This window comes from Melozone crissalis, unplaced genomic scaffold (genome assembly GCF_028551555.1).
Source record: "Melozone crissalis strain CALT ecotype California unplaced genomic scaffold, PUWL_Pcris_2 ptg000023l_1, whole genome shotgun sequence".
Taxonomy (NCBI): Eukaryota; Metazoa; Chordata; class Aves; order Passeriformes; family Passerellidae; genus Melozone; species Melozone crissalis.
Window position 1 is genome coordinate 10,207,363 of NW_026535801.1, and position 27,881 is coordinate 10,235,243.

General features: G+C 40.2%; 1 protein-coding gene across 1 annotated transcript in view; it reads right to left on the bottom strand.

The window, feature by feature from the left end:
* Positions 1 to 27,881, bottom strand: part of CALCRL (calcitonin receptor like receptor) — a 64,352-nt gene that overhangs the window by 8,443 nt on the left and 28,028 nt on the right. The window contains exons 2-12 of the mRNA XM_054278369.1: positions 22,789 to 22,888; positions 21,615 to 21,759; positions 20,028 to 20,138; positions 19,012 to 19,124; positions 16,857 to 16,948; positions 11,739 to 11,865; positions 10,209 to 10,362; positions 8,941 to 9,001; positions 8,763 to 8,829; positions 1,614 to 1,832; positions 1,216 to 1,257 (exon numbers count right to left, since the gene is read on the bottom strand). Of these exons, the coding sequence (XP_054134344.1) occupies positions 1,216 to 1,257; positions 1,614 to 1,832; positions 8,763 to 8,829; positions 8,941 to 9,001; positions 10,209 to 10,362; positions 11,739 to 11,865; positions 16,857 to 16,948; positions 19,012 to 19,124; positions 20,028 to 20,138; positions 21,615 to 21,759; positions 22,789 to 22,839 (1,182 nt within the window). The 5' untranslated portion in view covers positions 22,840 to 22,888. The remainder of the gene's footprint in view (positions 1 to 1,215; positions 1,258 to 1,613; positions 1,833 to 8,762; positions 8,830 to 8,940; positions 9,002 to 10,208; positions 10,363 to 11,738; positions 11,866 to 16,856; positions 16,949 to 19,011; positions 19,125 to 20,027; positions 20,139 to 21,614; positions 21,760 to 22,788; positions 22,889 to 27,881) is intronic.

A 27,881-nucleotide genomic window follows, 5' to 3' on the forward strand; every position in this document is an offset into this window, starting at 1 on the left:
ACACTGACACAGTTTTAGATAAAAAAACCCTAAGGGTTCAGTCTGAGGAAAACATCTGGTTACTCCCAACTTTCTGCTTACAGCCTACACTGTAACCACACTAAATGTAGAACAAATGAGCAAACAGATGTGTAGGAATAACTATAGCATTGTAATTGTTCCTCTGCCAAAAGCGCTGGCAAATTACCAGTTAGTTTTTTGGTGGGGGTAGTTCTGTTCCTTTGTTTTGGGGTTGCTGGGATTTTTTTCTGCAAGAAATATCTGAAATTGTTAATGTTGCTCTATTTTTTTAGCCTTCCTACTACTTTGATCTCTGACACTAAGCCTCTGAAAGTGTACTGAAACTCTCTACAGCCTGGGGCAAGAGTTTCCACATGAAAGTCACCCTGTGCACTCCAGGGACCTCGAGCTAGCCAAGATAACAGTAAAGCTTGTTAGCTTCAACAGGATCAATACCATCTATTGCTGACACCTGGCACAATACTCTAATGTCAGAATGAGGTCTGTCCTTGGAACTGGCTGATCATGGTGCCTTAAACATGCACTTGTGACCCACACAAATTCCTGCCCTAAGTGCACCAAGCTGTTAAGGTCTGACTGTTGGAATGCTGCTTTTCACTTGTGCTAAAAAACACTTTTCCAAACCTCAGCCTAAAATTCTCCCAGAGAGCCTCATAAAACAGTCCCAGACTCATAGAAGGAGTTTGGTTGGAAGAGACCTTAATGACCATCCAATTCCAGCCCCCTGTCGTGGGGTACAGCCATAGCCCAGCCCAGCAACACCTGTGCAGTGTGGTCCTGCTCCTGCTACAGAGGGACCGAGCAGTGATTCTCCAGGATAACATCTTGTAGAGCTTCCAACACAGACTAAAAAACCTTCTGGGTGTTGAACTGCTTTTCAGTGTTATGAAATTTATCTGGACTTTATAGCAAAGTGACAACTCTCTTCAATTTCTTAATCAAGACAAATGTGTATAGCTCAGCACCCAAGAATCAGTCCTAACACACTTAATGGTGCCATGAATGATCCCACAGTCCTTTCCAAGCTCTGCTTTTGGCATCCTGATACTTTGTTTCTTCTTTTAATTTAGACAAATTTAGACATAAAATTAAAAAAGAAAAAATTACTACCTCCTTAATTTATATGCTTTTGCTGAAAAAAAAGTGAATAAAAGAGAAAAATAATTAAAGATATAGTAAAAGTTGTTACTCTACCTCGCCATTGAAGAAGCAGAAAATTGTAGCCACCAGTAGACCCTGTAAAATAAAACCAAAGATTCTGCTTTAATTCATATGCATATGGGCTATTTCAGGTAATTAAAGGTTTCTGATAAAATTCAGATATAGATAGCAGAGAAAATGCAGGACAAATCTAAACATGAAGAACTATTTCTAAAAACAGATCACTAAAAACATGGGGCCGTCTTTCTGCCATGACATTTCCTTCCTTTGAAAACTGCAAGGCAAATCGATGAAAATCCAGCGTACTGAGAAATCAAAGACTACTGGATGAAGACTTTTAAAAACTGCAAAAACATGACCATTTCTATTTTATTTGCTTGCCATGCCAGCTGCTCTGAGCTGAGGGAGGCAGGGCTGGGTGCTGTCCCCACCTGGTAGTGCATGAGGATGTGCATGACGTAGTCGTACACCTCCTCTGCGATCCTGCCCTCGGGCCGCCACGGGAACAGCACAAACTCGATGCCAAGGAGAGGGACAAGAATCAGGGTGGCTCTCACTGCCTTCATGTACAGGTTGGACTCAGCCTTGTGGGTGTCTTTCAGCTTGGTTATGAGAACACGAACGATGTTCAGCAGGAAGAAAAGGTTCACCTGTCGGAAAAGGAAATGACACTGAGAAAGAGGTCTGGAAAAGAATCCCACACAGACTTGTGAGACTGGAAACCAGACAACACAAACTCACACTGCTTGTATAATCACCCTGGGATTACACAAGAGATATCAGAGAAACATCTTTGATAATACCTTAAAGTAACTGAGATGTGGCTCTAACTTCCAGTATCCATACCCATTCCTCAAACTCTCTAAGCAAAGTACCTGCCAGTGGTAACAACCCACACACCTTTCTCTCTGCTGCCAGTAACAGTGCATGGGTAAAGGATTGATTCTTTTCTAGCTGGTCAAGAGAGAGGAAGATGCTTTTCCCTCCTTGCATTTAAATATGGTTCTTCAAAAAGCTAATTTTTATTTTTCAAGCATGAATTTGGTAAACTTATAAAGAAGGCAAAATCAGAATAATAATTTAAAAATCACCAAAATGCTGCTACAAGGAGCTGTATACTCCTCTGGACAAACAGTAGATTTGGCATTCTTACAGTAGCCAATGGTTGGATCTTTTATACTTTCAGCAGAGATGCCAATGGGGCAAGCACTGAGATGATGCTCTATGTCATTCCATTGCACTACTGAAATTGTTTATTTCCATAGTTACTAAGGCTTTCTTTTGATAGAAATGGTATATCTCTGGTTTTTTTCCAGGTTTGACCAGGAAAAAGAATCCCAAACTGTCATTGTGAGCAAGCACAAAACTGATACACAGGTATGTGTATGGATACACACACACAGAGGTATGGGTATGGATACACACACACAGGTATGTGTATGGATACACACACACGGGTATGGGTATGGATACACACACAGGGATGTGTATGGATACACACACACAGGGATGTGTATGGATACACACACACACAGGTATGTGTATGGATACACACACACAGGTATGTGTATGGATACACACACACACAGGGATGTGTATGGATACACACACACACAGGTATGTGTATGGATACACACACACGGGTATGGGTATGGATACACACACAGGGATGTGTATGGATACACACACACACAGGGATGGGCATGGATACACACACACATGGGTATGTGTATGGATACACACACACACAGGGATGTGTATGGATACACACACACACGGGTATGGGTATGGATACACACACACACGGGTATGGGTATGGATACACACACACACGGGTATGGGTATGGATACACACACACGGGTATGGGTATGGATACACACACAGGGATGTGTATGGATACACACACACACAGGGATGGGCATGGATACACACACACATGGGTATGTGTATGGATACACACACACACAGGGATGTGTATGGATACACACACACACGGGTATGTGTATGGATACACACACAGGGATGTGTATGGATACACACACACACAGGGATGGGCATGGATACACACACACATGGGTATGTGTATGGATACACACACAGGGATGTGTATGGATACACACACACACAGGGATGGGCATGGATACACACACACATGGGTATGTGTATGGATACACACACACACAGGGATGTGTATGGATACACACACACACGGGTATGTGTATGGATACACACACACACGGGTATGGGTATGGATACACACACAGGGATGTGTATGGATACACACACACACAGGGATGTGTATGGATACACACACACACGGGTATGTGTATGGATACACACACACGGGTATGTGTATGGATACACACACACACGGGTATGTGTATAGATACACACACACGGGGATGTGTATGGATACACACACACAGGGATGTGCATGGATACACACACACACAGGGATGTGCATGGATACACACACACAGGGATGTGCATGGATACACACACACAGGTATGTGCATGGATACACACACACACAGGTATGTGCATGGATACACACACACACAGGGATGTGCATGGATACACACACACACAGGGATGTGCATGGATACACACACACAGGGATGTGTATGGATACACACACACACAGGGATGTGCATGGATACACACACACACAGGGATGTGTAAGGATACACACACACACAGGGATGTGCATGGATACACACACACAGGTATGTGCATGGATACACACACACACAGGGATGTGCATGGATACACACACACAGGGATGTGTATGGATACACACAAACCCCCCAGGGATGAGGAAGCAGAGCCCCAGCAGCCCTGGGGATGATCCCAGCCCACCCTCACCTCCTGTGCAGCCCCTGGTGGGAGCTGCAGGCCGATGAGACCCTGGGAGCTCAGGCAGTCCCTGCCCTTATCCCAGCCCCTGGTGGGAGCTGCAGGCCGATGAGACCCTGGGAGCTCAGCCAGTCCCAGCCCTTGTCCCAGGCACAGACAGGACAGAGGTGCTCTGGGGAGCTGCTATGGAAGGGACAGAGGCTCTGCTCCCATCTCTGCCTCCACAGGATTGTCTGCCCTTGCCAACAGCTAGAGACAAAAGGGGGGTAAGGGAAGAATCTGGCAGACAGACAGACAAATCCCTTCTAAAATACATCAGAATTTCTGGTCTAGGAGGAATTCTCTGTCTTGCTGTAGCACAAGTGCAAGCAGGGAAGGCATTTCAGACTCTGGCTGTCACGCTCCACAGCCCTGGCAGAATTCTTTCTGTCAGTTCAGGCTTTCAGGATAAATAGCTGTGTGCTATTATAGCAACATGGTCCTTTACAGATATGGGATGTTATTTATATTCTACTTACATGCTATTTAAATAACTCTAACAGGAAGCTGTTTTACATAGGAAACTACTGCATGAAGTTCTCCTGGAAGCCTCCAGATACCTTTAAGCTTTGTTTAAACAGCCAAGGTCTTCTGACTCTTTCTCGAGGGATTTATTTGGATTTTATGTAGCCTACGATCCCTATCCAACTTCCTATAGTACGTGCAGACAATGAGTCCTTCCTCCATTTCTAAATTTAATCCTTCTCAAATCTACTTGTTCAAAATTAACACATCTCAAACACTGAGTTTTCTGTCCTCTCATGTTTTGGTAGCGTGGCCAATTCCTATTACACTGTCCTTAAGTGCTAGCTGAAGATGAAAGCTGCAGCAGCCAGGCATAAATTGCAGTACCCAATGAACTGGTTCTTTACAATAAGCACAGATTTTTTTCTATTTGTTTCACCCACCAAAACCAAAATGACAGAATTAAGCATGCAAAGATTTTGTAAATAGCAAAAAGAGAGGAGGCAAAGCAGAGGGCAGAGCTGAGCAGAACAGGATGAGTGTCAGTACAAGTATGCAGCACCAATTTTTGATGAATATCTCTTCTGTCAGAAAATAAGAGTGAGCTCGGGATGAACTGAATTTTTAATTAAAGTGATGAAAGCAGGTCCTGGTTTTAAGTAAGGTGCTGAGTAGATTTTTACATTTAAGCAAAAGTAGGGCAGTGGAACTCCTTGCATGCACATTATCATCAAATTGACTGTGATGGTTTGGAAAAGCCCAAAGGAGCTCTGTTGTGCTATCTGCACAATGAACACAGAGTGAAATAGCAACAGCTCCACAGTGACCTGAAAATTGAACAAGGCAACTGAGCAAAAATAGAAACAAAGGCAGATAAGGCAATCCTAGACACAAAAAAATGTGTTGGTGCCTATACTGGAAACTCAGGAACATTTAGAGTCTGGCTTGAGAGTGGCAGTGAAACTGAAGCCGAGTTCCTAAGTCAATAGGGGCTGCAGTTTTTGAATTAAACTCTTCTCATGTCCCTGATATTTCTACTTTTCTCCATGTTGAGTTTGCACTAAGTAGTATAGTAATCCTTTTAGTTTAAATTCTGTTTCAATTCTTCCTTAGGATGATATAAACAGGCCATTCTTACTCGAGGCACTCAGATATTTTTAGATATGATTTGATAGCCACTGTCTGGTTTTTAGTACAGTTCTTCAGCTCCATTTCTTTGCCTGCTTGGACACAACTAAGCATTCAACTTCTAAACTCCCAAGCCTGGCACCAAGTTGAGCTTAAAGTCATTAAACACAAGGACATAAAAGACAGGGGAGCACCTGAGCTTCATTCTAGCACACCTTCACTCAGAACTTGCATCTGTAGAGGTCTGTCAGACTGCAACACCAACAAATAACATTATTGCAGGGAGAAAGGAACATCCCTGTGACAATATTTATATAAAAAATGGCATAGCTAAGTAATCCAGTGGTACCCAAACAAAGAAAACCACAAGAGCACTGGCACATCTGAAGTCTACATGAAATCACTACTGCTTTCACTGAAGTGCAAACCAATTCCTTTTCCCTCCCCCCTTGATTTTGATCAATATTTGTCTAGCATGCAAACTAAGATCACCCTCTGCTGTCTCATTCCCACTCTGTTTCTTTAATTGTGAGTGCTTAGGCAGACAGTTGTAATTTAATGGTCAGTTGAAGACAATTCCAATCAAAGTGCAACCTATGTCTGCTCCTGTTTCTTTGGCAGAAGAACTGACCACAGTTACGTAACAACAGGGGCCATAAAAGCAGCGTTGTTTTTAACTTTATGTAATTGTAGGATTTTCAGTGGTGTACAAGAGTTAAATTCCCATTGGTTTCTGCCAATTCTCCCTGGCACCCACTTGACAGTCCCCTTCATGTTCTTTGAGATCTGCTCCTGCAAATAGAAACAGTGTCTTCCCCCTCGTTATCTAATTTGCAGTTTAATGTTGTTGCTTAAATGTCTACTAAAGCAGGTCATGCTTAGTAAAGTGTGGAAATCGTATCTGGCAAGCAAGCTGCTTAACCAAATGAGGGTTCTGTTCACAAAGCCTAAACACATGCATTTAATCTAACATCTTTAGCCCTGCCTTGTCTTTTCTGAATTGAAACAAAAAAAAAATCTTTTTTTTTGCCTCCAGAAAGAAAAACAACTCCTTTAAAGTACTTTCACATTACAGGCAAGATGCACAGTTTAATCTGTTATTCCTAGATGATTTTCAAATAAATTTACTCATTGTACTGAGGCAAGAAATATACAAGAGAAACACTTTTACTTTGGTCATGAAAAATATATGAATATCAGGTGAACAAAGTTGTAAATTGCAAAGAGGATGGACAAAGACCCTGCCCAGACCAACCCCACAGAGATGATTACTATGCCTCCATTAAATCAAAGAACATTCTGAATGTGGCCTTGAATAGAAACAAGACTTGGTCATTTGGGATGGATCTGGAGCATTTGAATCCCACAGGAGTCTGGCCACTTGCAGTGTGATTTTATGGAGGCCACTGCTTAGAAAGAGAAAAAAATGACCTTATATCCTAAAATGAGGCCACTTCATGGAAGATAGTACAGTCTTACAGTTTTTACACAAATTTTTACATTGCTATTTAAAGCAAATTCTAATACTAATTATTGTTCAGCTTGAAAGAGTTTTACTTAAGTGATATATCTGTAAAGAGACACCAGAACAATGAAAGTAACAACCCACAAAAAAAACCCCAATACTTTTCTGTGAAAATAGGGTTTCATCTCCTGTGTAAAGCAGAGAGAATAAAAACTGAAAGGATTTAGAACTGAGTTTAAGTTTACAGATTAGAGCATAGCAGATCTGTACATGAACAGATACAGCAGACCTGTCTGACAGGGCAAGAGATTACCAGCAATAATTCACACCCCATGGGTCACAGCTCTCCATGACTTCTTGGGCATTGCTCTGGCTGCCCACACACAGGGGCTCAGGTCTGTCATGGTATCACAGTCTTAAAAATTTAAGTTCACTAGTTAATTTCACTGTGAATGAAAAAGGGATTCACAAGAATCCCAGGATTTATGCAATGGTCTTCTGAGAGAGTCCTCCATGCCCTGAATGCCCTCCACAGGTATTCATTAACAAGTTAACAGAAGGGCAAAGTGTAGATCAGAAAGTGGAATTATTTCCATAAAGTTAGGAAATTCCATAAAGGTTTTTATTCCTATCAACTTCTTTTTGTGAACTGAAAAGTGGGGAGCAAAGTCAGCAGCCATGGACCCAACAGTTTGGCCAGATCAGCTTGAGGTTTCTGCTTCAATGAAACAAATGACTGTCAGACACAGTCAGGGGCTAATCACATATGGAATGCTTCTATGCTAATTATGTTAATTATGATAGTTGTTTAAGTGCACATCTATTTCTATTTAGCAACAATCCACTGCCTGAATTCCACGGGGTAAATCCAGTCCTAGTGCAACTGACATACAAGATTGATTTTTATGCAGTAATGTCCTCAGTTACTCACCCAGAATTTCATTTAGCAGTGAACACTGAATAGAGCTGGCACTGACTTGGGGTGTCAGACAGAACACCGTGCTCTAAGATTTCCTGAGCACTCCAGAAACAGAGGAGCTGCAATACCCCAGTGGCCAAAGCAGAGAGTGGTAAATTAGTGTCAGAACAGGGCCAGTCACAGGTACTGGCAGAACCATTTGCACTGGTTCTCTCACAATCACCTGCTGTGATTTCTCTCCATCCCATATTCCCACCCACAGCCAGTCCTGGCACCCAAACCCCCTCTCCCTGAACCCCAGACAGTCTGGTGGCTGCTTGGCCACGGCTCAGTGACACAGTGAGGCTCCTAGCAGGGACCACCTGGCAATTAGTCTGGCCAGGAGAGGCATTCTCAGCTCAAGGAAGGATTTTAAATTCCCCTCAAGTACTCCAGGTAAGGTTTAGTCCTTCTTTGTCTCTAACATTTGAGTGGAATAATAATCAACACTGCAAACCCTGAGCTTCTCCAACGACCAGAAGCACAGATCCTCAATAAGGCCAAGACTTCTTGTATCTTGTGTGTCTGAAGCACCTACTGGGTGAAGCAGCAGACTCACAAGTGACAGTGACCTATAAATGTTGGCTTAAGGTTCTTACCTTTGTAAGCCCATCAAGAGCAGCCAGAAAAAAACCAAGAAAACAAAATATTATTTGAAAAATGCTTACCAAGAGAGCAGCACAAATAGGGCCATGGATGATGTAAAGCAGATGAGTGTCAGAGCTGATCCAACAGCTACAGAAAACAAACAGGAAAAGAAAAAAAAAAGGTATTTATTAGCTTTGTTGGATTTTTTTACCTTAAAGAAAATATAAAAGTTTTGCAAAGCAAGCTGAAGCTACTTACTTGTCATTATAATATAAGCTTCTTGCAACAGCATGTATGCAGGCAGGGATCAGTGGAAAACCTGTGGAGAAAAAAGCCAGCATTTTCTTCATTAGTAAAACCTGGTTAATACCTAAGCAAACTTGCATATTTTGTAGGAATCTTCTGTATTTTCATCTCACCCAAACTATATACCTGCAGAGAAAATAAACTAACATGGACCAATTTAAACTTTCTTTCCTTAGATTTCTTTCTGAGGGCTGTGTGAAACCTTATTCCCACTGACTTGCCAAGAAATCCACAGCAACAAGCAGCAAAGGCAAATCAACTTTTTAGAATACAAGTTATCTTCATTAACAGAGGCTTTTCAGGCTGCAATCTGCAGTTCCAGCAATAGGAAGGTAATATTAAAATGCTGGTTGCATTAATGAGCAAAGCTTCAATAGTGTGGCCAGTGGAGAGCATGTTCTCACTGGTATGAGGACAAAGTAACAACACCTTGCTGAATTAAAAAAAAAACAACAAAAAACTTTGAAATTAGACTCAGAAAATTAAGCCAAATGAAAAAAAAATTGAAAAGAATAAGCAAATTAGTCATCTGGGGCACTGGAGCCTCTGGAGGTGCCTGATCTTCAGGAGCTGCTGAGCACCTGTGGGCTCCCAGCTGTGCCTGCAGTGGGGCAGTGACCCAGGTACCCATCACACTGAGCTGGGTGTGCCAGAGCAGGGAGGCTGCCAGAGCCTTCACTTTCACTTTGTGAACAAGCCCTTGTGCATTATCTGAGGTGAGTGGGCTTGGCTTGTTGGTTTTGATACTGATACTACTCGAGATGTCCAGTTACTGCTATTCTGTGTTTGCTTAGTGAACAATACAGGTCAAATGGAAGTGCTGGAAAAATAAATCCTCAGCCATCTCCAACTCAGTCCTGACCCTCCACCCTCGGCATGGCGAGACTTCTCTGAAAACAAACATTCACTCCTGAATAAACATCTTTGAGGTGAGGAACAATGAATAATTACTTCTTAAGGTCTTTTTTATATAGGAGACTATTTTCTCTATACAAAGGAGGAGTCACTTCCTGACTCCAGAGATGCATAATCTCTTTCTCTCAGCAGAGGTACACACAACTTCCTACATTAATATTTCTAAGCTTGTTAAAACACTCCAGACAAAGAATTGGGGTGTGCCATGGTCACTCAAAGCTACAGCTCAGAGAGGCAAAGGTAGGGGTGTTTGAGGGAGGAAGAGGCTGCATTGACCTGAAAATGCACAAGGTGAAAGCACATACCCCAGCCAAGAAGGTAATACCACATCAAGTGCTGCTTCTCAGCAAAAACAGCCACCACAATCAGTGTGTGCAGGTAAATGCCTTCGCACAGCATCCAAAAGTAGTTGCAACCCATCAGGTACAGGTAGATGAACTGTGACACTTTGCAACTAACCTGCAGGGAAAAAGAAACAGGGTATAACATAAATTTATAATTTGCAGAAATCTCACAGTTTTATTTGCAAAGTGGAAAAAAATATCACTGGAAATAATGTATATTCTGCTTTTTAATACAATTACATATTTATTTACTTTTTAAAATAGAATTTTCTTCACATTACAATCCCCTACTTTGTGGTGACATAAAACTAATAACTGAGTCTGGATTTTTATTATTCAAACACGAGGACCCTGAGATCCTCCAGTGTGACAGAATGCTGCTATGATATTTTGCCTTATTGCAAACCTTACCACACTTAACCATTCCAAATCTTTAAATTATCTGATAATAACTCCACAAGAAATGTACTTTGATGTGGGTAATCCCCTCTCAGTTTTACCCATCACAACATATAACTACCTCAGAGAACAATTCATGTTTTTGAAATGCTTGCAATACTTCCAGTTTTAACCTACTCATAACTGCACATAGGGACTGAGAGCTCACAGTAGGTTCGGGAGAAGCCTGGCATTTATTATTTGTATTTAGCTTCATTCAAAATATACTCTACAGTTCAAATGCTATAAATATAATTTATTGGGAAGTATGTGAGGTTGTGAACAAGGAGCAATAGCTAACTTGCAGATTTGGTCACGTTAAAACATTTTTTCCCCTCCTTCCAATACTGCTGCCTGTTTGATTGTTCTATTTCTGCCACTTGGCTTAAAACAAACCAAACCCCAATATTGTTTTACCATTTTCTGCTACCTAACTCACTTGATGATGATTATTAGCAGCTATCTCAGGTATGTTTTCCAGCACATTGATGACTGCTTCTACAGGAGAAAAGGAAATCATCTTTTTACTCAATTCAACTTCTGCAGTGTTTAACCTAACTTCAGAATTAAGATTTATCTTCCATGTCTAAAAAACAATAAAGCCAGAGCTAGGGATTTGTTTGTTTATGTACTTCATCTTTAGAATATTGTGTTGCAAAAATATAAATTTTTCTTAGTTTAACTGAAAATGGCCATGCTAAAGCCATAAGAAATTAGAAGACAGATCCAAAATGTCTTTCAAAACCTTTTTTCCTGCCCTTCCTTGGTGAATTCAGCTGTCAGCCTCCCTGAACCTTATACTCTCACAATAAAGCACAGCCATGTAGAATAGATGCAGCTGTTTCAGGGCAAAAACCACTCTGTGGAGCTGGGAAGAGGCATCCAGTGAGCTCAGTCCCACTTTTACCATTTCACAGCCTGGAGAGTGCAGCGTGCCAGGCACTGTGAGACATCCGCAGAGAGCATTCCATCAGCTTGCACTCCCACCTCTGCTGCAGCACTCTCTGAGCCACTCACCTACAAACACACACACTCTGCCAGACTTTCACTTACTGGGTTGGTTGCAACTAATTCCTGGTTGTTGGCAACGGCCGTCAGTGAAATTATTGTTACAACAGAGTTGCAAACAAAAGAGAAAAACAGATTTTTATGCAGGGTAATCCTTTGGCAGCTCAAGCTCCTGGAAAAGAGAAACAAGAACAAATGAGTACATGGGAGGACAGCTATGTGTACTTGGGGACAACTCTGACATTTGTAAATGTTAGAGCTCTTGATTTTACTAACAAGTCCTACACCAACACTTTCTTCATGTCCAGAGCAAATTTAATACAGCAAAGGGAAGAAAGAAAGTACATTTAGATCCAATATGCTTATAGTGTCCAGCTGAAAACTATTTAAATGCTGATAATAATTTTCAGAAGATTTACTTTTCTTTTGGTTAGTACCTGAAGAATTTCCCAATTACCTATCACACCTGTGTTTGATGAAGCTGTCTTACCCTGTTTCCATTTACCCAAATCAGACCTTTCATATCCTTTTCTTCTCTTTTCTTCAGCCCAAAGCTAGAGAATTATCTAAATAAGCAAAGTAATGCAAATCTCCCCCTGACTTTTGTGTATAACTAAGTTATAAACAATTTATAGGACATAATTATAAAATCCCTAGAGAACTGCATTTAATTGTGTTAATTTCTAAAATTTGCTTTTAATCTTGCAATAAAATTAAAGAGAGAGTATCTTTGGAAGATAAAACAAACAAACAAAAAAAACCAAACAGAAATTCAACTACATCAAAGAACGTTGAACTTAGGTGCAGCAACTTTCTGTTTTTCTGTCATTCTAGATGAAGCAGGAATAACTTAGTGTAATCAAGGAGGAGGGACTGCTTCTCATTCAAGTTTTTCAGTGAACTCCTGGGTTGCTTCAGAGACAGCACTGAGTTGCTGCAGAGTCCCCACACCTGCCTGTCCCCAGGTAATGGCCAGAGAGATGGAGTGCAGCTGATTGACCCTTGGGAATGACCAACTGGGGGAGAAAATCTACCACTTACACACGTGCCACTGAGAGAAATCAGAAACACATTCAAAAGGGCAGCAGGGGACATGTCTAAACTGTCACTCAAGGGAAAAAAAAAAAAGTTTTCTGGCCTCTTCAAATAGCATGCCTGGAAGAAAAGATAAAGGAGGGACATCGGTGATTTGTTTTAATTTGAGAGGATAGAAGGGACACCTTTATATTTTTTCAAAGAAATGCAGATATGGAATCTTCACAAAGGCTGGAGGAGTACATTGAAAACTGCTGACAGATGAAACAACAACCAAGGTGGCCCAAAGAAAAAAGAGGACAGCCCCACAAGCCTGGCCATAGGGCAGCCTTGGCTGCATCCTTTGCAGCTCTCACAAGGGCGGGGTACAAAGCACCCACAGATCCCTGCACTGAGCTCACAGTACTCACTGCCCTGAGACACTTCAAGCCCATGGCACTAAAAACAGGGCAAGGAAAAGGAAACCCCTCTCTAACCAGTGCTGCCATTTAACAGGGACCTACAGGAAACTTTGGTTGCCACGTGTCATTTGGCTGAAGAAAACACAAAAGAAAAAGTTTCAAAATATGGAAAACAGGATTGCATATGAGTTTGAGGAAAAATATATTCCATTAGGCTCTTTAAGATTTTATTTGAGTCTTGTTTTAATACCCCAAAAGGATAAAATTTAATTATTATAACATACAGGGTCTTACATTCTTTGCAAATGTATTTTTCTATGGTTTTTTTCCTCCCCTGTATGTTTTATATATGAAAAGAGAGACAATGCTAGATTGCAGCGAAGGGCTTTGTGTAAACAAGTCCTGAACAGCTCTGGAATTCTGTCTGCTTATTGTTAAGACTCAAGGCTCAGGCGAGGAAGAGCACGTACAGCTAATGGGGCCATCGCTCCGGGTCATCCCGCAGCTGTTCCTGTTGAATATTCAAACACACCCATCCACACCCACCTCCACCCATGCATGAAAGGACTGAGAGGATCACCGGACAAGAAACAGAAAGCAAGACTGATGACATTTAAAAACTAAGACTGTTTTTGGTAATAAAAAGATTTTTCCTAAGCTTCCCCACCCTCTCTCTTCTGTTATCCTTCCTATAGTCCTTTATTCTCACTGTTTATCTTAATGACATAATATCCTTTAATCACTTAATTCTCATGTTTATGATCTAAGTACATTTGAATGACCAACACCTCAATTAAACCTCAAATAAAGAGAGACTTCCTACTATATTATTTATTTCCCTTCTTTTTTTGTTTTTTTTGACTCCTGTATATCTCGGGAATCAGGGAACAATTAATTTCTCCAAAAGGAAAAAGGGTGACATTTTCAAAAGCCCCAAAGTGGGTTTGAGATCTAAGTTTTTACGGTATTTCAATACTGCAAAACTCAACCAGTGAGATCCACATAAGCACCTTGGGGAATGATCTGTTCAGATGACATTAACTGAGTGATTTAGGTAGCTCTGTCTCCATAACAATCCAATAATCAGTGCTTTGCCCACTCTCTCTTTCTTTAACACACTGCTGCTCTTCTGCGTGAATGCTCTCATGGGATTTGATGTGACACTTGATCAACAACTCCATTGTTTCAGGTGGGTTTGTTTGTTAGGTTTTTTTTGTCTGCTTTGATTTTGAGGTGGGGGCACCTTTGAAACTGCAGCTCCCCTTTATCCTAAATCACTGCTTTTTAAAGTATTCTCTTGCCTCATTTTTCATTCTTTATGGCAACCATGCAATTATTTTGACATTTGCATCACGTGCATGATCTCGAGTATGCTACAGAATGACAAAGCAGAGACACTGCAAGGAGTTACTTTTATGTCTCATAGATGAGTTTTCAGAGATGTTCAGAGTTCCAAGCTATGACCCATCTCATTCTGTTAAACTAAGAACTCCAATGCACTTGGGGAACACAAGTCACAAGCTGGACAAGTATTTCCAAGGAGAAAATTTTATGAAGAAAAAACAAAACCTAAAACGCAGAAAAATTTTAGTCCTAAAAAATAATTCGAATCCCAAACAGTTGATATTTCCTTTGAGGAAAAGTTCCAAATTCCTAGTCAGATCTAAAGATATCCTAATGATCAGAAATCCAGAAAATGTTGTCTGGAAACTGTCAGTTGACTTACAGATTAAATGTTTTGGAAATGACAAATTCAAAGACACCCCCCACAATAGAAAAAAAAAGTCCACCTGTTAAAGCTATGAATAATTATCCAAGTCTTAGCTGATACATAATACATCCTGGTATTAATCTAGATCCTTAAATACCCTTCTGCTACTAAAAATACTTTAGAGGAACTGTACATCCCAAGAGAACAGCTTGCAGAGGACTTTCTTCAGCTTCCTTTGAATTTTGTAATTTCCTTTTATATCCCAACATAACCACAGTCTAGAAAATGTGGTTTGTGGGTCTGGATTCATTCCCTGTGGTTCCCTGAGGAAGGATGATCCTGCTCCCAGAGAAGAAAATCCCTGGATGGCGAGACAAACACGACACAGGATGGCAGCACAGCAGATCACCTGCTTTAGCAGTAAGTGCCACAAGCAAAGATGAAATTACCTTGGTTTTCATATTATGGTACAGAAAAATCATGCTTGACTCTCTGTGAACTTATAAAATCATCTCCTACTCCAATTCCTTTTCTTTTCCCATGTGTTAAAGTATTTTTCCTGTCACATTAGAGATTTAGTCTGCTAAACTTTGTGACATTTATTGCAACAGTACTGTCCATTTTTATGCAAAATCAAAGTTCTTATGATGACTCAGAGCCATTTCACACATTGAGTTTGTGGAAGGAAAGTGAATTTGGAAAGAAGTGTTGTTTTTATAAATCATACAAAAGAAATTGATTGAAAACCAATTATATGTGTTTTCCTCATGAAACAAGATCAGAAAAACCTGAAATGCCATCTTGAATAGTGGATTTTCAAAGGAAAGGCTACAAAGTTGAAACCCTCCTGTTTGTGGGGGATTTGCAGGAATGCTGTGGAAGCCTGGGGAAATAATGCACAGCTAAAGTGGGAGTGCTGCTTTCAGACAGACTAAAAAGAACTTTTTTCTTTTTAATCAGCTATCAGCTGCCTTCACCTAATCAAAGCCCACAGCATGAGAAGAGCAGCATCCAGGGGCACTGGCAGTCCCTGCTATTGCTATTTAAATGTCAGGAGGAAATGGAGGGAGGCAGCAGGGGCAGGGGAGTGTGAGGAGCAGATGTGCAGTGCCAAGGAGAAGGTGTTTATGAAATGATTAAAGCAGGCTGACAAGGGCAGCCTGCTCTGGCCACAGCAGCAGCTGGCACAGGGAACAACTCGTCTTTCTCAGCTCTGCCCATGTGGCAACACTCCTGGGTTCACCTTTCCACCAGGCCTCAGCAGCTTCTTAAAGGAAGAAGAAAAGAAAAGGAATCTTTCACGGGGAAGCAAAGAAAGTTCACTAAATATGAAGTAATAAGACTAATTTTAAAAGGCCTGTGTATTGTAATATGAGCTGTTGGGACAATGGTGACACACTGCTCAAACTTCCTTTCAAGAAGGTGACATAATTGTTAATCAGCAGATGACAAGCCTGTCATGCACAATACTATGAATCAAAAAATGGGATTATTCTTATTATTTCAATTTCTACTGTAGCTCTTAGCCTTACTTCCCTTACAGTTGCCATGTTTTGTGAGTACCACTTTGGAATGTTACTGTACCTATCAAATGTCATCACTATTTTGGTTTCCACTGGCTCTTTAGTCCAGTTGATGCTTGGCATAACACAGAATCATAGAACATCCGGACTTGGAAGAGACCCACAAGGATCACTGTGTCCAATTCCCAGTATCATACTGTCATTTATCACTAAAAAAATCCAGACATCACAAACCCAAAATGAACAAACCTTTTCCCATTTCCTATTTTCAATATATTCTACAGGTTTTGGGTTGCAGGCTTTTGATTTTAGATTTCTGAGAAAAGAAACCTGCACTTTTGTTACAATATAAAGTCCAATGGCAAACCTATATCCTGGCTTTCTTCACCTTCCTGCTCCATCTAATTTTATTTGGATGGCTGGTGTTCCAAAGCACTGAAACCAGGATTGTGGCAACCACTGGGATTTGATGAAGGATTTTAAATGTACTTACTTAAAATAAAAGAATATGCCAAGAGAAATCAGAAGTGATACAATTGAAAGTCCATGTCCGATGATGGCCAAGTAATACAAGTTCAGAGCAGTCTGCAAGACAAAAACAAAGCCAAGTGATTCAGACAGAGCTACTGCTGATAAAGCACATATTTATACATCTCTTCTTGCAATGAAAGTGACTGTAGTACTAATAAGGACAAAAAAAACAAAACAAAACCATTTCAGGTAATGATGGAACAAGTCTTTTCTCAGCATCTTCAAAGTGAGCTATGATTATGGTACTGGAAATTCAGTTTTTATTGAGCATTTCAGGAAGGGCATGAAAAAAATTGACAATAACTCAAAACCGGTGAAGACTATTATGTTAAATAGTCATAATTATGTTTCAATATTATGTTATGTTAAATAAGCCTGCTACCAATTATGGAATTATGAAACTCTGGATAGGTAAAAAAGGTTAAAAAAAGGGGACTAGTGATTTAATATTTGGAATATGTTCATGTTATCATTCAGTCTTGTAGCTAATATATTAATTTACTAATAAGATTTATCAGAAAGTAGCAAACCTTTACTTTTAGTCATGGAATCTGTCTTGCAAAAAACCCTTACTGCACTAAATGTAAGGGTATAATTTGGCACATAAGGAAAGGAAGATTTTCAGGTTGAACTTTATCTCACACAATAAAGCACAACTATTTGGGTTCCATAGGGAGAGTCAGAGCACATCCAAATGCTAACACACTGCAAACTCTGTGTATCCCCTGAACTTATCATTCCAAGTTAGAACAGAGTAATTGCACCTTGCTACATATACTGACTTTTGAGATTAAAAAAATGATAAAACGATTACAAGTAAAACTTTAGGAAGGTTGTAAGATGACACAAGGGTAACTCTTGAATATGCGCTAGAAATTTTCAAATTAAATTTATTTTTTTTTAAATGAGATAGCTTCCTTTAAAAAATAAACCAAACATCAATGCAATAGGTATAAATGGAATTTATTGTGAAATTCAGAAAGTGAGCAATTTGTGAGCGATTAAAATTGAGCGTTACCCCAAAATGCTAAAATTTGAGATGTGCAAATGACAACAGCCATTCTAGGACAGGTCCATATCCTGTACCACCCCCTCACTCAGTGGCCAACCTAGGCAGAGGTGCATTTTAAGGATTTAGAGATTGCCCCACACTTTAGAACAGGCACAAGAGTGTGGCACGGCAGGGAGCCCTGCTGAGGGCAGTAAAAATGAGAATTAACAAAGCACAACAGCCCCAGTTACTGCGCAGTGTCCCACCCACCTTCCAGGCACAGTGAGGAGATCATGCTGCTGCTGAGCAAAACAACACACAACTGCAGCAAGGCTGTCCTTGGAGCTGTTATTCCATACAGTGGAATATTCAGATTTGTGACACAGTTGAAATATGCTGGCAAAACAGCCTGAGGGGAACCACCTCACTATTCATAAAGAGGGATTGTCATAGATCTGCTCCTTTCTGAATAGTATCCTCCATTCCCAGCACAATATTAGCAAGAACCAATGAATTATTGTAATTCTGCCAATAGAATTAAACTGCCATTACCAAAATCAAAGTCTCATGATTTGAGAAAAAGCAATAATAAAGTGCCTTATCCTCTGTAACCATCTTTTGTCCAATATGGTTTTTAGGTAAGTACCCTAAGGCATTCAAGAGCAATGGTGCAGGCAGTTAGAAACTATTACAGGTCAGATTTTTTGACACAGTCTGCTATTACTGAGCCCTTTAACATGAGGTCCAAACCAACTTACAGCCTGTCCTGGTCTGTGGTTTGTATTCCTGGCTCTTGGGAATTCACAGTTTCAATTCACTGCTTCTTCCCATGACTGAATATTTCATAAACATAAGGAATATTAATGGACATAGAGTTGGGGAGCAGGGCAAAATACGAAGTTTTGCCCATTGTATTCTCACATATCACAAAGTAACTCTAAGAGGTCATTTAGAAATTTAGTTTTGCTTTTTCTAAATTCTTTAATGGATGGACATGTTCAAGATAAACTGAAATCTATAGAAATAGCATTCATATACAGACCCCCTACTTTTGATATATAGAAACTGGTAAAAATTCTCAGGTCAGTTTCTTGACAAGGGTACCATGCACTCATTCCTGTCCTACCTTCACTTTTTCATGAGTATAGCTATTGCACTGGGTGTAGTTTGTCCAGGTCCTGTTGCTTTCTGGGTGTCTGAACCAATTCCCATTTGGATCACAGATCTTCGTAACTTTTTCTGCAATCAAAGTTGACGGAATGAAAAACAAAAGAAGAAAAGTGAAAGAAAAACACAACAGTCAGCACTGAAATTCTCTTTCCTGAAGCATTTAATAAAGATTGGCAAACACATGACAGCTTTATTAATATGACTAGAGAGACTTTGCTTGTTACTATGAATTCTGAGAAACTTGAGGCCGTTGCTTTTGCTTGGCAAGGGCGAGCGATGATGTGATTCTCCTTAAGAAAACAAATAGATTTTCCCTCTCCAGTCCATTAAGTATCAAAATACATTGAACTAACTGTTAGAGAACTACCAGATGAAGAGACAAGAATATTTAAATGGCTTGCTTAACATCCAAGATGGAAACTGAACTAACTAACATCCTACCACTATAAATTAGTATTGGACAGGCAGGAAAACATAAATAGCAAAACTGCTCAAAGAACCAAACTGGAAAATTGCTGGAAATGCAATGATTTGTATCATCAAATAGGCATGAAAAGACCCTGGGAAATACAAAGAAATCCATGACATTTTCCACATGCTCACAAAGCTTAGCCCATAGAAACAGGAAATGATTCAAAGTGGGAGAAACTCTTTGTTAACTTCAATTGAGGTAAAGGAGTAAGTCATATTTCTTCTTGTCTGTCAGAAATGCTCATCTCTAAGAAGAAAAAAGTGTGATCTAACTTCAATTCCTACTGCTAATCTACAGAGTCCCTCAGGAACACAGCTCAGAAAAGAAAATAAGTAACCTGTCAGTTTTCTATGAGATAAAAGGAAAATGCAAATAACAAATCTTGAGTTTCTGAAATCCTGGAGCACTAATGACTTGAGTGAGGCAAACAAGAGACAGCAAGCCCCCAGACTCTGATTTCAGTGAGAAATACATTGATGTAGAAGTCCATGCACTCATACCTGATGGGTTGAAATCCTGAAAGTAGTCAGGACAGCGCTGCACCGACACGGTTCCGGCAGCAACGTCACTCCAGCACAACCAGCCATCCCAGGTCCTGTTGCAGTAAGGACCTGCAAACAGAGAGAGACCTGGGAATCAAATATCTCCTGCTTCAGAATGGTCTTTCAAAGGTAAGGTGTAGGATTGGGTAAGGTAGGTTTGCAGCAATGGAGGAAAAAAGAGAAAAGATTTGGCAGTGGCTGATTAAAACTCCACTTAACAGAGATAGCAGTTCCTTATACATACATTTCTTTGAATACATTTCAAAATCTTCTCTTCTTCACTTTGAAATGGCCTACATCTACAACTGGCAAACCTCAGATCTAGAACATGGTGGGCAAAACCCCCTAAACTGATTCATACTCAATAATGTACCAAGAGCCTCACTCTTTCAAAGACTGCTTTACTGAATTTATTTCTATTTTGGATGTACACCAAGCCTGTACATGTGTTGGCTTGTTCATAGAAAACACGGAAGCCAGGAGAAAGGCTGGCTGGGAGGCAGCCCCAGGTGCTCTGCCTCAGGCTGGGCTGAGCCTGCAGCAGCCACTGTGGACAAACACTTCCCTAAGTGCCCCAGGAGCAGGAAATCCAGTGTCCCTGTTCCAATGCCTCACTGCTCACATACATTTCAACATCTAAGTAAACCTCTTTGAGAATGAGCTGGCATTTTACAAACAGCTTCCTTCCCAAAAGTCAATGACACAGTCATTCTGTGTGCCTCCCTACAAATTTCAAGATGTTTTATTATTTATGAAGAGCTTCAGTTTTCTTTTAAAGGCTGATTAATGTCCCCATCTCAAAGGCTGCAGCTCTCAAATGTCCTGTCATTCCTCCTCATGTGAAGATTTTCCAATTTGTGCATCTCCTTCTGAAGCTGTGAGGCCCCTTATGCTGTGGGCATGAGCTTACACTGCCATGTCTGTATCCAGTCCTGACCTCCAGGCACTCGGCTCCTCCAAAGAATCATTTCAGAGGAGAAAAATCTCTTTGTAGAAGACCACAATTTCACCTTTCCTTGCCTCAAAAGCCACTCAGCATTTCCAGAAGCTTCCAAATGAATACAGCAGCAGGTGGGGTGGCTGAGGTCAGCTCTGAGTGACTTATCAGGAAAAGCAGTAATGACACCAGCACAACCCTCAGAGCAGGGAAACTGTGTGGAGTAAGATACTTACAATTTTTAAAGGCAGATGTGACCAGGCAGACACAGATATAAAAAGAGCATGAAATGAAATGAAATAAGGTGGTAAGATTAATTAGTCATGATTTTTTAATGTAGATATGTACTTATATTAACATTTTCTTATTTCATCAGAAAGAAAAGCTTTGTGTTGTATCTGAAGTGGTGCTATAGGCAGATAGCATAACATATTACTTCATGCATCCCAAAGTGATGTTCATAAAAGAACTGGGAAAATAATGTTACAACCTAAAAAAAAAGAATTGCTAGCAAGATAAGAAATTAATATAACTACAGGACCCTGAATTACTGTAATAATATCTGTTGACAACTTATTAGTAAAACCTCATGAGAAAGCAATCTCTACCTTCTTTCTTGTGAATAGGGTCTTGCATGATCTTCTGGTAGCATTCATACTGTGCTGTCATGATTTTATTCCGTGTAACACTCAGCTGGGCGAAGTCCATTGAGGAGTTCTGCTGTCCCTCAGCAGGAGAAGCAGTGGCAAAGAACTAAGAGGAAAAGCACTTCTTTTAGCAAAGCACAAGTACAAGCTCCAACATACACTTTTTCAACATCTATCTTTTCAAATATTGTACACTAAATATTATTTTACTGAAAGAGAGTGATCTTTCAATCTTATTACTGACAATATGATTTTATGTTTTTCTGGTAATTCTTACTACTGAATCTTGATAAACATCTCCTGAATGAGCATAGGGTAGGAACACTTGGCAAGATTTGTAAATAAGAATGACATAGAAAGAAGAGCATGCATAGAAAGCATTGATACAGTCAGAAGCATATGAACAGCTTTAGTAAAACCCAGTGAAATATCGCTACATTTAATCTAAAAGACATTTCAGTCAGGCCAAAAGTGATCCTTTACAAAAAATGATCTTCCATATATTTTTTGCACTGAAGCATTTAGCTTGTTCAGAGCTATTTGGTTTCTCTGTAGTCAGGTGAACCATAAAGTCAATCCTCAGAATAGAGAATGTTATTCAAAAGACAAGACATCCACTTTGATAGTTATTAAAATTAAAAAAAAATCTTTAAAAAATTGATCTTGACCATAACTTGAACTTTTTAAGTGCATTTTTAATAGTAATTAAGTATTTTATGGGAAGTTACTAAGCTTCACAGAAAAACAAAGCTGCAGACTGAAATACAGTACCACTGCTGTACAAGGGATGAAATTACAATTTCTGAAAAAATTGAATAATACAATGTCTCTGAATCTCAGTTAGTTTTCTCCTCCTCCTCTTCTGGAGTCTGCAGGGTACTGCCTCCTCTGTAAGCTGTCCACTGCTACTGTTCTGAGCCAGCAGAGAATATGCTGGATTCAGCACAGGTAAAAACTACATCTGTTCCTTTGCCAAAGGAATTTAACAGATAACAGAAGATAAAATTCCTGTTGTGCAGGAGCTACATCTGAACACAAGATTAGCTCTTTCTGTGCTTCCATATTAATAATTTCTATGGTACCCTCTACAGGGTTGTTAAAGCTTGAAATGATTTTAAAAATTCATAAGACTCACCACAGTAACCAATGAGAAGAGCAGCAAAAATGTGATCCAGATTTTTGTCATTTTTAGATCTGGTGCAGTCAATCTTATGTTATAGCTGAATGAACTCAAACTGCAATAGGAGAAAAAAGGAAAGAAATTTAGGAATTAATGAAAGCCAACACTGATAAAAGAGTTTTACATTTTATTTCTGAACTAGAACAGATTGATGGAGGTGCTCTCCACTTCTATTCATGCACAGTGATGCCATGTGAAATACACAGGGATGCACCACAACAAGGCACTCAGTTCCTCAGTGCCTCAACCAACACCTTCAGAGGGTTTGTGCCCTGCTACCAACCCCAGAGCAAACAGGCCCAGACACAAACTGCACTCTGGCCATCTCTGCCTTTGGGAGCCCACAGCAAACTGCACGTCAGCTCCCTCAAATACACTCGGACTTTCAAGCACACACATTTGTTTCCCATTTTCTTCAGAGCTCCTGATATTTAATTTTGCCATTTCTGGAATAACTGATGTAGTGAGAAGCCACTTCATCCTGAACTTCCAGCCTTGCAAGGATGATAGCAGCAATGCAAGAATTCATTGTGAGCTGTAAAATAGTTTCTGTATCTGCAGAAGATGTAGTTTATCTGTCATTGGAAGAAAACACAAATACCCAAGCCAGGTATGACCACCCTACACTGCAGACTCTTCTTGGAATTGATTCTTGAAGTGAAAATTTCACCCAAAGCATAAAATAGACACAATTATTTATGAAGCACGTAGACCATCTATTCAGTGTAACCCTGCCAAGACTACTGCCTCAAGAGGAAGGGAAATGTCAAGGAGTTTTGCCTTTTAATATTTCAGTGTCCTTGTCTTTTAATATTTCAGTGTCCTGAAGTATCCTGAGAAGATCACAAAGCTGAGCCTGGAACTGAGAAAAGGCCTTTTCTGATTGCATTTTGGCAAAAGAGCTCTGCACACTCAGTTTAGTTATTATGACTACACCACATTTCAAAAATCCAAGTATCTCACTGCAAGAGCATTAATGAAGCTATTCTCAGCTAAAATAAAAGCAATAGCATGTGCATGACCTTAGGTCCCTGGTACAAATGAATTCACTCCACCTCTCAGAATGTGATTTAAGACACAATCCTTGCACACCCAAAGTCCTGACCCAGCCCAGAGAGCTCCCTGCCAGAGCATCCAGAGGGCAGTGGGTGCTGTGCCACACACAGACCTGCACCCTGGCCACGCCACATCCCCCTCACAGCACCCCTGCTCTGGCTCTGCAAGTTCTCCCTTCCAGCAGTGATGTGCTGTGAGAGAATGGGGGAGGACAAACAACTGGCTGTACACTGGCAGGCAGACATTATGGCACAAAAAGCTCATTTCACCCCTGTCCCAGTCACAAAAAGCAAACATTCAACATCAAACTCTTCCGCTTTTACGCTGAGACTGGGTCCTCCTAATACAACTACAGTACAATAAACAGCTTCTTGCAGGACCTTCAAACTACTAAATATGAAATCGCTGCTGTTTATTGCACAGCCTGCTGCAAAGACAAGAAACGTGCTGTAAAATCAGCTGTGCCTGTTTAACCCAGACTGAAGTTGTATCCACAATCTCCCTTCTATTTTTACCAGTGGCATGCAATCCTGGCACACTGCTGCAAATTACACAGGTGAGACTCTGAAATTCAAATCTGAAGGATCTTAAAACACTTAGAGGAAGACCAATTAGCATATATGAAACATATTCTTGGTTTGAGCTACTAATTGCCTGGAAAATCCACATGATAAGAACTAAAGTGAATAGATAATTTTAAAGACCTTGATCTGCTAGCTAAAGAAAAATTTAAATATCTTCGTGCAGTGACTAAGGCTTGACTAAAACCAGATATCTAAAATATATCTAAATTAACAGAAGGGCAATAGGAGCTCAATTCTGCATGAAAACTGGGGGCAAGTGTGATTAATTCAAACTTATCACATGTTTTATTCATTTACAGCTGTGTCTGTTTTCCTAGGGGAAAAAACCCTGACCTTCTAAGGAAATTGGAATTAATAACTTACTGTAAAATAATTCACCAATATTTTCTCTCCCAAGTATGACAAAGCACATCTGTGCAGGGTTAACCCACAAAATGATGCACACGGGACAAGCCAAGAGATGAACCACAAGTAGAAAATAACAATAATAATTTAGTGTATGTTTTCTATACATGTATAGAAAAACAAGAGTTCAAAATAATTTTCTCTACAATAGTTCCAAAAATCTTTATGCTAAAACAAATGTTGGATGAAAAATTTAAAATGCATGTTTGTATATTGCTCTCACTTAGCCTTGCTTATTTTAATTTATCTAGAAGATACAACATCATATAAACAAAGGCAGAAATAATCTGCTTTGATTCAGAGTCCAAGTTTATTTCTGTTTCACAATATCAAAAGTCATCTCTTAGCTCAGTTCCTTTAATGGTCCAAGTCTTTTCATACCTAGCAGACATTTCCCATCAACTGCTCCAGTATCTGCTGCTAAATTATTAACTCTTCCCAGGAGATAAAATGTCAAGTCAAGCCTATAATGCACTCTATGCTTTCCACTCATTTCTCTCAGTTGCTAACATATAGAGAGAAAAAAAATCCCCAACCACTGCTCTTTTCTAGACATCACTGCTTATGGAATTAATTACAGAATGCAGGATGAAGGTCATTCAGATGCCTGTTTGAACTGCAGGAAAGCATTTCTTGCATCACTACGTGAATTCATTCACTCAACATTTATTCCAGTTAGTCTGAACAAGACCCTTCCAAGGAAAATTAAGAACTTTCTTAGGGATGGACAGCAATATATTCCATTGACTGAGGCAGCCAGCCAGTGCTGCTAAGAAAGTCAGGCTGCTTTTATTAATCATCTGCTCTGATGAGACACAAACCAAAACTAATTCTCTGCAAGTTCTTTCCCTCTCAGAGCTGGGAGGTATTAGACACACAAGAAATTAATAGTGAAAAGAGACCATTCATAGGTTTCCTCACATAATGGTGCTTCCCAAGTTGTTCTGCTGTTGTAAATCTGAAAAGTCCACCATGGGGCAGAGAAAAGAACTCTGGATTGAGATTAACCTGAGTGTCTTGAATGAATCCCTCAACTCCACCCAGTGACAGTGGGAATCTGCACAAAAGCCAGTAGGGCTGGGATTTATAAGGCAGATATTGACTGAAACTGAGTCTGGCAGTCCCCTGGCTGAAGTATTTTCCCACTAAAAGGCAACATCAGAGAGAAAAGAATAGGGAATTGTAACGGTAAATCAGATCTTCCAGATCTTTGAAATATCATTTTTATTTGTGGTGCATATTCATGCATTTAGTGAAGACTGGGATAACTTAAAGCAAAACAACAACAAAAAAGGAGCTGCCGGTAATGATACTGCCAAGGCCTAGGTTGTGTTTGTCACTGATAGCAGTGACACCTACTGCAGAATGAGGAATTAAAAAGGAACTGCACGCTGGACTTAGCCAAAATAGTCACTGGTATGGCTTTAACAGATGTTCCCATTTCTCTTCCTCCTGCTTTCTCTACAGAGCCATCCTGCCTCATCAGCTGTTTCTACTTATAACTTTTCCCCATCCTCCCAGGAGTAAGTGGCACCCTTGCTGAGCTCCTGACATTTCCCCTTTCAACCATACAGTAAAAGGGTTAAAAAAAGCAGTCATTAAAAAGAAAAAAAAAATCATTTTTTTGAACTTGAAAACCACATTTTGTAAAAAACAAAAAACACAGGCGCCTTCCACCTCAAGCAGTTCTCAAATCTGACTTCAAGGGAGAAGGGAGTGGGACAGGAGGGAGAGCCTACTTATGTCATTCCAGGCCCATCCATAAATGCCCAAACATTTTTCACTAATTGGTAATTCTTTAATGTGCCCAGAAACCAACAACATAACCATTCCCAAAGACAACAAAGAGAAAACCACAAAACTTGTGCAGTGTAAATTATTTACCTTGCAGTGTGCTGTAACCCTGTAACACTGGACTTGAACATGTTTGCATACAAATATATGCAAGATATATAACCTTCATCTGAAAATGGGGTCAGAATGGGTATTTTTTTGGCACTTTGCTACTTCTGGATCTTTTTGGAGGGAGGCAAATACAACTTGAAGTATTTAAAACCTCAGGCAGTGTTTGGTTGTTTCAGCCCAACATAAAGGCAAAAACAAGTTGGAAAACACTTTTCAAAGTGTCCCTAATTTGAATTTCTGTTCAAACTGCACTGGCAATAAAAAAACTCCCCCAAACCAACAAAACTAGTAGCCTCAAATGGAATTCCAGATAGAGCCTCCACATATTCACTCACACAAACTTTCTGGGAAATACTTCTCTGACTAAAAGGGCTTCACAAGCGGGCAGCACCAGCCAAGCAGTAACACACACCAGATCCGCTGAGTCCTGGAGATGGGCTGCAAAATCTCCACACTTACATTACAGAACAATGCAAGGCAGTTTGGAAATCTTCCTATTTGGGTAATCTGCCTTTTTTCTGAGGGAATCACTTCTGCCAGGATTTGAACAAACTGCTGAATGGTATCCCATAATTGCTCACAGCTGTATGTGTGGGAAATACTCCATTCTCCTGATAATTACGGAGCTTTAAAGTAAAGGTAAATAAAATACAACATTCTCCCACATAAAACACAAACATTCTCTCTCTACCTTTCTTTCCTGGAGTTTCTCCTAGGAAGAAGTTGTGGCACAATGGCATTTACCGTTTCTTGGGGATTAAAAGAAATAAAGAGACACAGAGGCATATCCCAATTTATCCCTGAGTTATTCTGCAGCACCTTCCATGTGCAGGTGGCAGTTCAGCTCAGCAGGAGAAAGTCCTCACTGTTTGACTCCTGGGCCATGTGCTGGGCTCATGGTGCAGGTCTGTGCAAGAAGGAAATTTGGACTGGCTCACTGGGATGTTCCACATCTTGCATTCTCTTTATTAGCACACTTTTTGCTTTTGCATCACTCTGGCTGCATGTCAGAGGCCTCACAGAGACTGCAGAACCATCTGCATATGAGATTACACAGATTAAATTACTCCTGGGTGCTTCTTCCCATGAATAGCTTTT